The sequence below is a fragment of the Salmo trutta genome, chromosome 8, assembly GCF_901001165.1.
Source record: "Salmo trutta chromosome 8, fSalTru1.1, whole genome shotgun sequence".
NCBI classification, from domain to species: Eukaryota; Metazoa; Chordata; class Actinopteri; order Salmoniformes; family Salmonidae; genus Salmo; species Salmo trutta.
The window spans coordinates 27,768,384-27,782,175 of NC_042964.1; the positions used below are offsets into that span (position 1 = coordinate 27,768,384).

The following is a 13,792-nucleotide window of genomic DNA, read 5'->3' on the forward strand; positions in this document are numbered from 1 at the left end:
TGGTATTTCACAGAAAACGTAGATGTTGCATGAATAACTCAGGGGTGAAAGATGTGTTCAACTCCAATGCACAATCAAAGGTTATAAGCATAAGATAGGAGGCATTACAATTGTTATCAGTTTAGAGTTTTGTATTTAGAGTTTGGAAAAAGTAAACACCAACATAAAGTGACTGAATAGGGTGTTGGGCCACTACGAGCCAGAACAGCTTCAATGCAACTTGGCATAGATTGTACAAGTCTGGAATTCTATTAGAGGGATGCGACACTATTCTCCTATGAGAAATGTCATAATTTGGTGTTTTGTTAATTGTGGTGAAAAAGTTGTCTCAGGTGCCACTCCACAATCTCCCATAAAAGTGTTCAATTCAGTTGAGTTCTGGTGACTGAGATGGCCATGGAATATGGTTTACATAATTTTCATGCTGATCAAACCATTGTGATCACTCACGCCCTGTGGATGGTGGAATTGTCATACTATAGGACATAGCCATGGTAACCAAACTAATGGCCTGACAAGCATTTCAATACATGACCCAAAGCATAATGGGATGTTAATTGCTTAATTAACTCAGGTACCACACCTGTGTGGAAGCACCTTCTTTCAATATACTAATGAATCTGTTATTTATTCAAGTGTTTCCATTATTTTGGCAGTTACTTGAAGATTCTAGGGTTAAGAAATCAAAGTGGAAAGCAACTGTGCAAACTGACCACAGATACAGTGGGTAATGGTCGGCCACCAGGGTTGGGTAGGTTACTTTTTAAATGTAATCCGTTAGAGTTACTAGTTACCTGTCCAAAATTGTAATCAGTAACGTTACTTTTGGATTACCCAAACTCAGTAACGTAATCTGTTGACTTTTAGTCCATTTTTGTTCACTTTCCCCTTAACTTCCCTGGGCTAGGTGGGAAGCTTGGGTCCCACCCTAGTCAACAGGCAGTGGAATCGCGTGGCGCGAAATACAAATACCTAAAAAATGCTATAACCTCAATTTCTCATTTCTCTCTGTTTTACACAATTTTAAAGACAAGACTCTCGTTAATCTAACCACATTGTCCGATTTCAAAAAGGCTTTACAGCGAAAGCGAAACATTAGATTATGTCAGGAGAGTACCCTGCCAAAAATAATCACACAGCCATTTTCAAAGCAAGCATATATGTCACAAAAACCCAAACCACAGCTAAATGCAGCACTAACCTTTGATGATCTTCATCAGGTGACACTCCTAGGACATTATGTTATACAATACAAGCATGTTTTGTTCAATCAAGTTCATATTTATATCAAAAACCAGCTATTTACATTAGCATGTGATGTTCAGAACTAGCATACCCACCGAAAACTTCCGGTGAATTTACTAAATGACTCATGATAAACGTTCACAAAATACATAACAATTATTTTAAGAATTATAGATACAGAACTCCTTTATGCAATCGCGGTGTCAGATTTTAAAATAGCTTTTCGGCGAAAGCACATTTTGCAACATTCTGAGTACTTAGCTCGGCCATCACGGCTAGCTATTTTGACATCCACCAAGTTTGGGACTCACTAAACTCAGAATTACTATTAGAAAAATTGGATTACCTTTGCTGTTCTTCGTCAGAATGCACTCCCAGGACTTTTACTTCAACAACAAATGTTTTGGTTCCAAATAATCCACAGTTATTTTCAAATAGCTCCGTTTTGTTCGTGCGTTCAGGTCACTATCCGAAGGGTGACGCGCGAGCTCATTTCTTGACAAAAAAAATCAAAATATTCCATTACCGTACTTATTTTTATCCTATTTTTCTTGCAAAATAGCGATAATATTCCAACCGGCAACGTTGTATTCATTCAAAGGCTGAAAGAAAAAAAAATAGAATTCTCGTGAATGCGCATCTCAGTCTCACTGTCCCCAGGATGACCACTCACAAACAGAGCTGTTGTACTTTGCCCAGAGACAGCAGACACCCCATTCCACTTTCTGGCGGCTTTAGAGAGCCAATGGGAGCCTTAGAAAGTGTCACGTTACAGCACAGATGCTGTATTTTCGATAGAGTTGCAACAGAAGGACAACAAATTGTCAGACAGGGCACTTCCTGTATGGAATTTTTGGCCTACCATATGAGTTCTGTTATACTCAGACACCATTCAAACAGTTTTAGAAACTTTAGAGTGTTTTCTATCCAAATCTACTAATTATATGCATATTCTCGTTTCTGGGCAAGAGTAGTAACCAGTTTAAATCGGGTACGTTTTTTATCCGGCCGTGCAAATACTGCCCCCTAGCCCCAACACGTTTAAGAGGCATTAGAAGAAGACGAAAAGGGTCCATGAAACGAATTTGGTGTGTCATCATAGTGGATTCTGACTTGTCATCAGAATCCAGGTGGAACAGACTTAAACTTGCGCCTTTTTTCAATGCTGAATTTAATGTCAATTGAGAAACAGATATGTGTCACAATGTATTTTTTCTCAAACATCCTTTTTTAATGTAAAGTTTTAAAAAAGTATTTGTAATCTGATTTTCAAATTTTTGCTTACGTTATGTAAGGGATTACAAAAAATTAAATAAAAAAAGATTACAACCCTGTCGGACACTGACTGTTTTCGGTCGATCGTTGGTCCTATGTCTTCCATGTTTTTTTATGTGTGTCAAAGAACAAAACATGTACTCAGCTCTTTCAGTGTTTGGTCCCAATGTATCTCCCAGCCCCATGCATGCAAGATAGTTAATATAATATGTATTGTTACAATGGTTAGCTTACAAGGGGTAAAAAAGAGGGGAGATGGAAAGGATAATGGAGAAAACCAAAATGGTTACAGAGGTATACATTCACATAAAATAGTAAAAATATGTCTGCATAGAAACTTATGTTTGCACATTCATTGACATACCTGTACAGTGCCTTCAGAAAGTATTCCACATTTTGTTGTGTCAGCCTGAATTCAAAATGGATTAAATATTTAAAAAATTATCACACAGTACCCCAAAATGACAAAGTAAAAACATGTTTTTGCAAATTTTTGCACATTTATTGAAAATGAAATACAAAAATATCTCATTCACATAAGTATTCACACCCTTGAGTCAATACTTTGTAGAAGCACATTTGGCAGTGATTACAGCTGTGAGTCTTTCTGGGTAAGTCTCTAAGAGCTTTACATACCTGGATTGTGCAACATTTGACCATTATTCTGTAAAAAATGATTCAAGCTCTGTCAAATTGGTTGTTGATCATTGCTAGATAACCATTTTTAGGTCTTGCCACAGTACATTTAAGTCAAAACTGTAACTAGGCAACTCAGGAACATTCACTGTCTTCTCGGTAAGCAACTCCAGTGTATCTTTGGCTTTGTGTTTTAGGTTATGAAAAGTGAATTAATCTCCCAGTGTCTGGTGGAAAGCAGACTGAACCAGGTTTTTGTCTTGGATTTTGCCTGTGCTTAGCTCCATTCTTTATTTTTTATCCTGAAAAACTCTCCAGTCCTTAATGATTACAAGCATACCCATAACATGATGCTTGAAAATATGCAGAGTGGTACTCAGTAATGTGTTGTATTGGATTTGCTCTAAATATAACACTTTGTATTCAGGACAAAAAGTTAATTACTTTGCCACATTTTTTGCAGTATTACTTTAGTGCATGGTTACAACAGGATGCATGTTTTGGAATATTTTTATTCTGTACAGGCTTCCTTCTTTTCATCTATCAATTAGGTTGATATTGTGGAGTAACTACAATGTTGTTGATCCATCCTCAGTTTTCTCCTATCACAGCCATTAAACTCACCATTGGCCTCATGGTGAGATCCCTGAGTGGTTTCCTTCCTCTTCGGCAACTGAATTAGAAAGGACGCCTGTATCTTTGTAGTGACTGGGTGTATTGATACACCATCCATAGTGTAATTAATAAATTCACCATGCTCAAAGGGATATTCAATGTATGTTTAAAAATATATATACAGTACCAGTCAAAAGTTTGGACACCTACTCATTCCAGGGTTTTTCTTTATTTTTACTATTTTCTACATTGTAGAATAATAGTGAAGACATCACAACTATGAAATAACACATTTGGAATCATGTAGTAACCAAAAAAGTGTGTTAAACAAATGAAAATATATTTTATATTTGAGATGCTTCAAAGTAGCTACCCTTTGCCTTGATGACAGCTTTGCACTCTCTTGGAAATTAATGAGTATGTGTATCTAAACTTTTGACTGGTACTGTATATACGTATCTACCAATAGGTGCCCTTCTTTGCGAGGCATTGGAAAACCTCCCTGGTCTTTGTAGTTTAATCTATGTTTGAAATTCACTGCTCGACTGAGGGACCTTACAGATAATTGGTAAACATTTTGAAAAAACATAATTCCACTTTGACATGATGGGGTATTGTGTGTAGCCCAGTGACAAATAAACAAAATGTTATGCATTTTAATTCAAGCTGTAACACAACAAAATGTGGAATAAGTCAAGGGGTGTTTATGCTTTCTGAAAGCAATGTAACTGCAATCAGGGAGCGGTACAATCTAAGGGGAAAGTATGGCAAAAGGTCGCTTCCAAGCTGTGGAGATGATAATGAACAGCATTTTGGCAAAGATAATTAGAAAAGTAACTCACCAGAATCAGCAAATTCTGAGGAGACAGAGGAAGAAAAAGAGATACAGAGAGATAGAAAGGGAGAGGGAAAAGATCAACCAGATTATGTACAAGTAGATAAAACATGATAAAACATTGGACCTTAAAACTGAGATCCGCATAAGGTGAAACAGTGCCACTGTTCGCCCCAGGTGCATTTTTTATAGATTTTGCTTTGTTTATGAAACGGAGAAGAGCATCCAGCACCGTGGTAAAAAAAATTGTAGTACATACTAGGTTGTTCTAAATAATTGTATCATGATTTGTGATACACCTGGTTTTATGGTGTTTGAGTCCACACAACATGTCGCCCTGTCACCTACAGTAGAACCTGATGAACAACATGGGGGGGGGGGGAAATTAAGCCACCGACATGCTTTTTTGTCCTACCAGATCCACGATGAGAAGGTTCTAGCTAGTGTATCCCTCTGCCCTTCAACTCTTGTTGGATGTAGATGTCCGGTTTATCATGTCCCAGGCTCCCATGACTGGTATGATTATTTATTTACAAGTTAATTAAAATTTACTATTTGCTTCAGCGCCATCGGTACCTGATAGAGAAGATCTAGTTTCACGTGCAGAAGTAAGCCGTCTGTCACGAGAGTCATAGTGGGAGGGAGATTAGAGCAGACCCAGAAGTCCTAACCAAATGCACATTTTTGCACCCCAGGACGGTCCATTAACTTTGTGCTGTTATAATTAATGCTAGCAGTTCCCCCTCATAGCAAATAGCTGCCAGAACAATCCAAGCAATGTTCACATGGCCTAAATGCGCCTGTGGAGGCGGAGCTGCTGTTTCTGGCAGTCACTGAGTGGCAGAGTAGTAAGTAACTGAACAGCTTGTTTTGAACCATATTTTTATTTTAACAGGAAAATGCACACATTTACTTCACTTTATGTGCATGTGACTAATGAACTCAATCTAATATAATAATTTAAAACATAATTCATGAATGATCTAATATATATATATATATATATATATATATATATATACACTGCTCAAAAAAATAAAGGTAACACTTAAACAACACAATGTAACTCCAAGTCAATCACACTTCTGTGAAATCAAACTGTCCACTTAGGAAGCAACACTGATTGACAATACATTCCACATGCTGTTGTGCAAATGGAATAGACAACAGGTGGAAATTATAGGCAATTAGCAAGACACCCCCAATAAAGGAGTGGTTCTGCAGGTGGGGACCACAGACCACTTCTCAGTTCCTATGCTTCCTGGCTGATGTTTTGGTCACTTTTGAATGCTGGAAGTGCTTTCACTCTAGTGGTAGCATGAGACGGAGTCTACAACCCACACAAGTGGCTCAGGTAGTACAGCTCATCCAGGATGGCACATCAATGTGAGCTATGGCAAGAAGGTTTGCTGTGTCTGTCAGCGTAGTGTCCAGAGCATGGAGGCGCTACCAGGAGACAGGCCAGTACATCAGGAGATGTGGAGGAGGCCGTAGGAGGGCAACAACCCAGCAGCAGGACCGCTACCTCCACCTTTGTGCAAGGAGGAGCAGGAGAAGCACTGCCAGAGCCCTGCAAAATGACCTCCAGCAGGCCACAAATGTGCATGTGTCTGCTCAAATGGTCAGAAACAGACTCCATGAGGGTGGTGTGAGGGCCCGAAGTCCACAGGTGGGGGTTGTGCTTACAGCCCAACACCATGCAGGACGTTTGGCATTTGCCAGAGATCACCAAGATTGGCAAATTCGCCACTGGCGCCCTGTGCTCTTCACAGATGAAAGCAGGTTCACACTGAGCACGTGACAGACGTGACAGAGTCTGGAGACACCGTGAAGAACGTTCTGCTGCCTGCAACATCCTCCAGCATGGCCGGTTTGGCGGTGGATCAGTCATGGTGTGGGGTGGCATTTCTTTGGGGGGCCGCACAGCCCTCCATGTGCTCGCCAGAGGTAGCCTGACTGCCATTAGGTACCGAGATGAGATCCTCAGACCCCTTGTGAGACCATATGCTGGTGCGGTTGGCCCTGGGTTCCTCCTAATGCAAGACAATGCTAGACCTCATGTGGCTGGAGTGTGTCAGCAGTTCCTGCAAGAGGAAGGCATTGATGCTATGGACTGGCCCGCCCGTTCTCCAGACCTGAATCCAATTGAGCACATCTGGGACATCATGTCTCGCTCCATCCACCAACGCCATGTTGCACCACAGACTGTCCAGGAGTTGGCGGATGCTTTAGTCCAAGTCTGGGAGGAGATCCCTCAGGAGACCATCCGCCACCTCATCAGGAGCATGCCCAGGTGTTGTAGGGAGGTCATACAGGCACGTGTAGGCCACACAGACTACTGAGCCTCATTTTGACTTGTTTTAAGGACATTACATCAAAGTTGGATCAGCCTGTAGTGTGGTTTTCCACTTTAATTTTGAGTGTGACTCCAAATCCAGACCTCCATGGGTTGATAAATTGGATTTCCATTGATTATTTTTGTGTGATTTTGTTGTCAGCACATTCAACTATGTAAAGAAAAAAGTATTTAATAAGATTATTTCATTCATTCAGATCTAGGATGTGTCATTTTAATGTTCCCTTTATTTTTTGGAGCAGTGTATATATATATATATATATATATATATATAGTGCCTTCAGAAAGTATTCATACCCCTTGACTTATTCCACATTTGTGACCTGTTTCGGGAAACTAGGCGTATGTCGTGGGTCATTACTTCACAGGAGAGCCGTTTGAATGTAAACTTTTTTTGTAACAAAATGCGTTTTTTTGGCAGAAATGCCTTCCGCCTGACTGACGTGCCCAAAGTAAACTGCCTGTTACTCAGGTCCAGACCCCAGGATATGCATATAATTCATACCATTGGATAGAAAACACTTTGAGGTTTGTAGAAATGTTAATGTATGAGACTATAACAAAATTGATATGGTAGGAGGAAATCCAAAGAAAAACCAACCAGATTTTTTTTGTTGTTGAGATCCCATGCTCTTACAATGGAAAGCTATGGGTCCTATGCAATTCCAGCTCCCAGATTGCAATTCCCATGGCTTCCACTAGATGTCAGCAGTCTTTGTTCAAGGTTTCAGGCTTGGTTCTTCCAAAATGAGGAAGAATTTTGAGTTTTGGTACAGGGAGCCAGAGTTGGCAATCAGTCTGTGGGCGCGCAACAAAGATGACATACACTTGCTAATTTTACTTTTCTATTGAACATACTTCTTTCCGTATGAAATATTATAGTTTAATTACATTTTAGGGTACCTGAGGATAAAATAGAAACATAGTTTAACTTGTTTTAACAAAGTTTAGCGATAGCTTTTTGGATTCCTTTGTCTGCATGTTGAACTCAAATCGATGGCGCCAACTAAACTGACTTTTGGGATATAAAGAAGGTTTATATCTAACAAAACGACCATGCATGTTGTAGCTGGGACCCTTTGGATTGCAAATCTGAGGAAGATTTTCAAAAAGTAAGTGATTATTTAATCGCTATTTGTGATTTTATGAAGCCTGTGCTGGTTGAAAAATATGTTGTGGGGTGCCGTCCTCAAACAATCGCATGGCATGCTTTCGCTGTAAAGCCTATTGTAAATTGAACAATGCAGTTAGATTAACAAGAATTTAAGCTTTTAACCGATATAAGGCACTTGCATGTACCTAGATGTTTAATATCCATCATTTTTATGATTATTTATTTGAATTGCATGCCCTCCAATTTCACCGGGAATTGTCGACAGGTGTCCCGCTGACAGGACACCTAGCCCTATTAAGAGGGTGTGAACGATGCTGAATGGGTGTAGACAAAGGACACTCCAATAGTAGTACCAAAACATTCAAAGGCCATTTTCTCAAAAGTGAGTTTACAAGTTTATCAACTTTCAAAGCAAAATTACTTTCCCATTGTTCCTCAACTGTAGTGTATGATATACCATTTTGTAGCTCTGAGTCTCTACTTTTATCCAATGTAAAAAACACAATTTCAAATTTTGCTACATCAGACCGATTTGAGCCGGTCTTCACCGGCTCAAATCGGTCTTCACTTGTGTTACCGGTCTTCACTTGTGTTACGGCCTGAATTCAAAATGGATTAAAAAAATAATGTTTACCCATCTTCACACAATACCCCATAACGACAAAGTGAAAACATATGGTTGGAAATTCTAGCAAACGTATTGAAAATGAAATAGAGAAATATGTAATTTACATAAGAATTGACACCCCTGAGTCAATACTTTGTAGAAGCACCTTTCTGGGTAAGTTTCTAAGAGCTTTCCACACCTGGACTGTGCAACATTTGCATGTTATTATTTTCAATATTCTTCAAGCTCGATCAAATTGGTTGTTGATCATTGCTAGACAACCATTTTCAAGTCTTGCCATAGATTTTCAAGCTGATTTAAGTCAAAACTCTAACTCGGCCACTGCAACTCCAGTGTAGATTTGGCCTTGTGGTTTATGTTATTGTCCTGCTGAAAGGTCAATTAATCTCTCAGTGTCTGGTGGAAAGCAGACTGAACCAGGTTTTCCTCTAGGAGTTTGCCTGTGCTATGCTCCATTATGTTTCTTTTTTAACCTGAAAACTCCCCAGTCCTTACCAATTACAAGCATACCAATAACATGAAGCAGCCACCACTATATTTGAAAATATGCAGAGTTGTACTCAGTAATGTGTTGTATTGGATTTGCCCCAAATATACTGTAACACGTTGTATTCAGGACAAAAAGTGAATTGCTTTACCACATTTTTTGCAGATTTACTTTAGTGCCTTGTTGCAAACAGGATGCATGTTTTGGAATAGTTTTATTCTGTACAGGCTTCCTTTTTTTCACTCTGTCAATTTGGTAAGTATTGTGGAGTAACTACAATGTTGTTCATCCATTGTCAGAACAGAAATGACAAGATGATGTTATAATACTGCTACTGCATTAAATGGTTGTTTTATGCAACAGAATAGAGGGTTCTTATAACTCCATTGTGTCTGTATTAACTGAAAGTGGGCCTCTGGGAGATTTAACACTGATAGTGGATTGGTGATACACCTAACAAGACTGTATTCCAATGCGTGATTAGTGTCTGTGTGCCTGACTGGAAGATACTAGGGTGAGATGGCTCGGGGCCAGACCCTGGTTTCCACACAATGAGACGTTTTTACAGCAGATACCGTCTACTGTGAATTATAAGTATATTTCGTACAAATCCTAACCTTGTGACCCATTCCATGCATCTGTTGTTTGTCATGTAGACTGAAGGGGGGTATCTTGGCTATAAAAGACCTTTGTACCGGGGCTCTCAATGAATCATCTGAGGGTGATTCGTCGACCAGCCATCATTATCACAGAGCACTCAATCAATTCACTTTATATGTGTGTGTTGTATTGACCTGCTCCCTTATTAATAAGTGAATAAAGATTTTGTTTAAGTATAACTCTGACTTGTGTGATAAGTTTGTCTCTCCTCATTTGATAGTAAAGAAAGTAACTACCACACCATCCTCAATTTTCTCCTATCACAGTCATTAAACTCTGTAATGTTTTAAAGTCACCATTGGCCTCATGGTGAAATCCTTGAGTGGTACCCTTCCTCTCTGGCAACTGAGTTGGGAAGGACCCCTGTATCTTTGTAGTGACTGGGTGTATTAATACGCCATACAAAGTGTAATTAATAACTTCACCATGCTCTAGGGGATATTCAATGTCTGCTTTATTTTTTTTACTCATCTACCAATTATAGGTGGCCTTCCTTGCGAAGCATTGGAAAACATCCCTGGCCTTTGTGGTTGAATCTGTGTTTAAAATTCACTGCTCGACTGAGGGACCTTACAGATAATTGCATGTGTGGGGTACAAAGATGAGTCTATGCAACTTATTATGTGACTTGTTAAGCAAATTTGTACTCCTGAACTTACTTAGGTTTGCCATAACAAGGGGTTGAATACTTATTTATGCAAGACATTTCAGTTCTTAATTTTTTATTTATTTGTAATAATAAATAAAAAACATCATTCCCCTTCGACATTATGGGGTATTGTGTGTAGGCCAGTGACAACAAATCTCGATTGAATCCATTTTAAATTCAGGCTGTAACACAACAAAATGTGGGACAAGTCAAGCTGTGTGAATACTTTCTGAAGGCACTGTATATATTTTAAATACAAATATTTGTACTTTCAATTTTTTTACCAATCACGTGTTTGTTTGTTTTTATCACAAGTAGTGTGCCTCCACTAATGCCCTAATGGGCTGGCTGCTGCTGTTAAAAATATTGCTCAGGAGAAGATCCAGATGCAGACAGTTTCGAAGTAACAAAAGTTTATTACAAAAACAGGAGGGCACGCAAACGACAGGTAAAGGGCAGGCAGAGGTCAGTAAATCCAGAGCAGAGTCCGAAAGGTACAGAACAGCAGGCAGGCTCAGGGTCAGGGTAAGCAGAATGGTCAAAACCGGGAGAACTAGAGAAAAACAGGAGCACGGGAATAACGCTGGTAGGCTTGACGAAACAAAACGAACTGGCAACAAACAGAGAACACAGGTATAAATACACTGGGGAAGATGGGCGACACCTGGAGACAAGCACAAAGACAGGTGAAACAGATCAGGGTGGAATTATGTTTTTCAAAATTTGTACAAATTTATACAAATGTAATGCCTTAAGTCAATAAGTATTCAACACCTTTCTTATGGCAAGCCTAAATAAGTTGAGGAGTAAAAATGTGCTTAACAAGTCACAAAATAAGTTGCATGGACTCACTCTGTGTGCAATAACAGAGTTTAACATAATTTTTTAATGACTACCTCATATTTGTACCCCACACATACAATTATCTTTAAGGTCCCTCAGTCAAGCAGTGAGTTTCGAACACAGATTCAACCACAAAGACCAGGGCTTGCAAATAAAATGTAAAAAAATCAGACATTGAATATCCCTTTGAGCTTGGCGAAGTTATTAATTACACTTTGGATGGTGTATCGATGCACGCAGTCACTACAAAGATAGAGGCGTCCTTCCTAATCAGTTGTCAGAGAGGAAGGAATCCACTCAGGGATTTCACCATGAGGTTGATGGTGACTTTAAAACAGTTACAGAGTAATGGCTGTGATAGGAGAAAACTGAGGATGGATCAACAACATTGTAGTTACTCCACAATACTAATCGAATTGACAGAATGAAAAGGAAGCCTGTACAGAATAAAAAATATTCCAAAACATGCAACCTGTCTGGAACAAGGCACTAAAGTAATACTGAAAAAATGTGGCAAAGCAATTCACTTTTTGTCCTGAATACAAAGTGTTCTGTTTGTGGCAAATCCAATACTACACATTAATGAGTACCACTCTCCATATGTTCAAACATAGTGGTGGCTGCATCACGCTTTGGGTATGCTTCTAATCGTCAGGGACTGGGGAGTTAAGGTTAAAAAATAAACTGAATGGAGCTAAGCACAGGCAAAATCCTATAGGAAAATCTGGTTCAGTGTGCTTTCCATCAGACACTGGGAGATGAATTCATCTTTTTCAGCAGGACAATAACCTAAAACACACTGGAGTTTCTTACCAAGATGACAATGAATGTTCCTGAACGGCCGAGTTACAGTTTTGACTTAAATCTACTTGAAAATCTATGGCATGACCTGAAAATGGTTGTCTAGCAATGATCAACAACCAATTGTATAGAGCTTGAAGAATTTTGAAAAGAATAATGCGAAAATGTTGCACAAAGCTCTTAGAGACTTACCCAAAAAGAATCACAGCTGTAATCGCTGCCAAAGGTGCTTCTACAAAGTATTGACTCAGGTGTGTGAATAAGAAATGTCTGTATTTATTTTCAAAACATTTGCAAAAATTTGTATTAACATGTTTTCACTTTTCATTATGGGGTATTGTGTGTAGATGGGCGAGACATGTTTTTATCAGTTTTGAATTCATGCTGTAGCACCACAAAATGTGGAAATAAGTCAAGGGGTATGAATACTTTCTGAAGGCACCGTATTTGTTAACGAGAGAATCACTGACATGATGTCAGCTGGTCCTTTTGTGGCAGGGCTGAAATGCAGTGGAAATGTTTTGGGGGGATTCAGTTCATTTGCACGGCAAAGAGGGACTTTGCAATTAATTGAAATTCATCTGATCACTCTTCACAACATTCTGGAGTATATGCAAATTGCCATCATACAAACAGAGGCAGCAGACTTTGTGAAAATTAATATTTGTATCATTCTCAAAACTTTTGGCCACGATTGTATATAAACAATATTATTCTCTCTGCAAATTGTTTTACCATTCACTTGTATGCAGTTGTTGTATATGCTATTGCCCCCACGGTTGGGCAGGCTCTTTCTGAGCTTCAATCTGTCTTTACTTCCCTGCAGAAAGCCTTTGTTGAACTGAAACTGGTTCTCAATGCATGTAAAACCAAGTATATGCTATTTTCTAAATCACATATAAATGTTTCTGATTATTTATGCATACGTACATTGAATGGTGCACTCATTGATCATGTCCCTGAGTATACATATCTGGGCTTTTCTACAAAAAACATGTTAATGAGTTAGTTAAGGAATTGAAAATTAAAATAGGCTTCCTATGCAGGAGCAGATCATGGCTTTCATTAGATAGCAGAAAGAAAACAATTTAGTCAACATTTATTCTGGTTATTGACTATGGCGATATCATCTATATCAGTGATCGCCAACCGGTCGATCGGCCATCTTTCTAGAGCTCTGAATTTTCGACCTGAAGATCACTGACGCCGTGCTTTGACCTCATTGACCATCAGATGCAGGTGTAGCGGGTCTCTTATGCACCACAGGAGAACCCAGAATTGAAGAGCGACACCACGGCTGTCTTTAAGGCTTTTATGTTGATCTGCTGCAATAGTATTATGAAAAGACAGGACAGGAACACATCAGTCTCCAATGCAACGCCTGACAAGTTGTTCTTTCTCTCTCAGTGTTTTCTCAGACTCTCACAATCACACTCATACATAAAGCCATAATGTATAGTATAAAATAATAACCAGTCCTTAATACAAAGAATGTATAATCTTAATTCTTAGACAATAGAACCATACCTGCAATAGTATTATGAAAAGACAGGACAGGAACACATCAGTCTCCAATGCAACGCCTGACAAGTTGTTCTACACAGGAGCATGAAGAAAGGTAAAACACATATCCTGTCTCACATCCCCA

At 39.1% G+C, this 13,792-nt stretch overlaps 1 protein-coding gene across 4 annotated transcripts in view; it reads right to left on the minus strand.

Annotated features, from left to right (window-relative positions):
* The window catches only part of LOC115198626 (sodium/potassium/calcium exchanger 2), a 201,221-nt gene that overhangs the window by 53,184 nt on the left and 134,245 nt on the right, over positions 1–13,792 (minus strand). For 2 of the 4 annotated variants that reach the window (XM_029760707.1, XM_029760705.1), the window contains one exon: positions 4,614–4,628. The exons of the other annotated variants lie outside the window; for them this stretch is intronic. In XM_029760707.1, the coding sequence (XP_029616567.1) occupies positions 4,614–4,628 (15 nt within the window). The remainder of the gene's footprint in view (positions 1–4,613; positions 4,629–13,792) is intronic. 4 annotated transcript variants of the gene reach the window in all.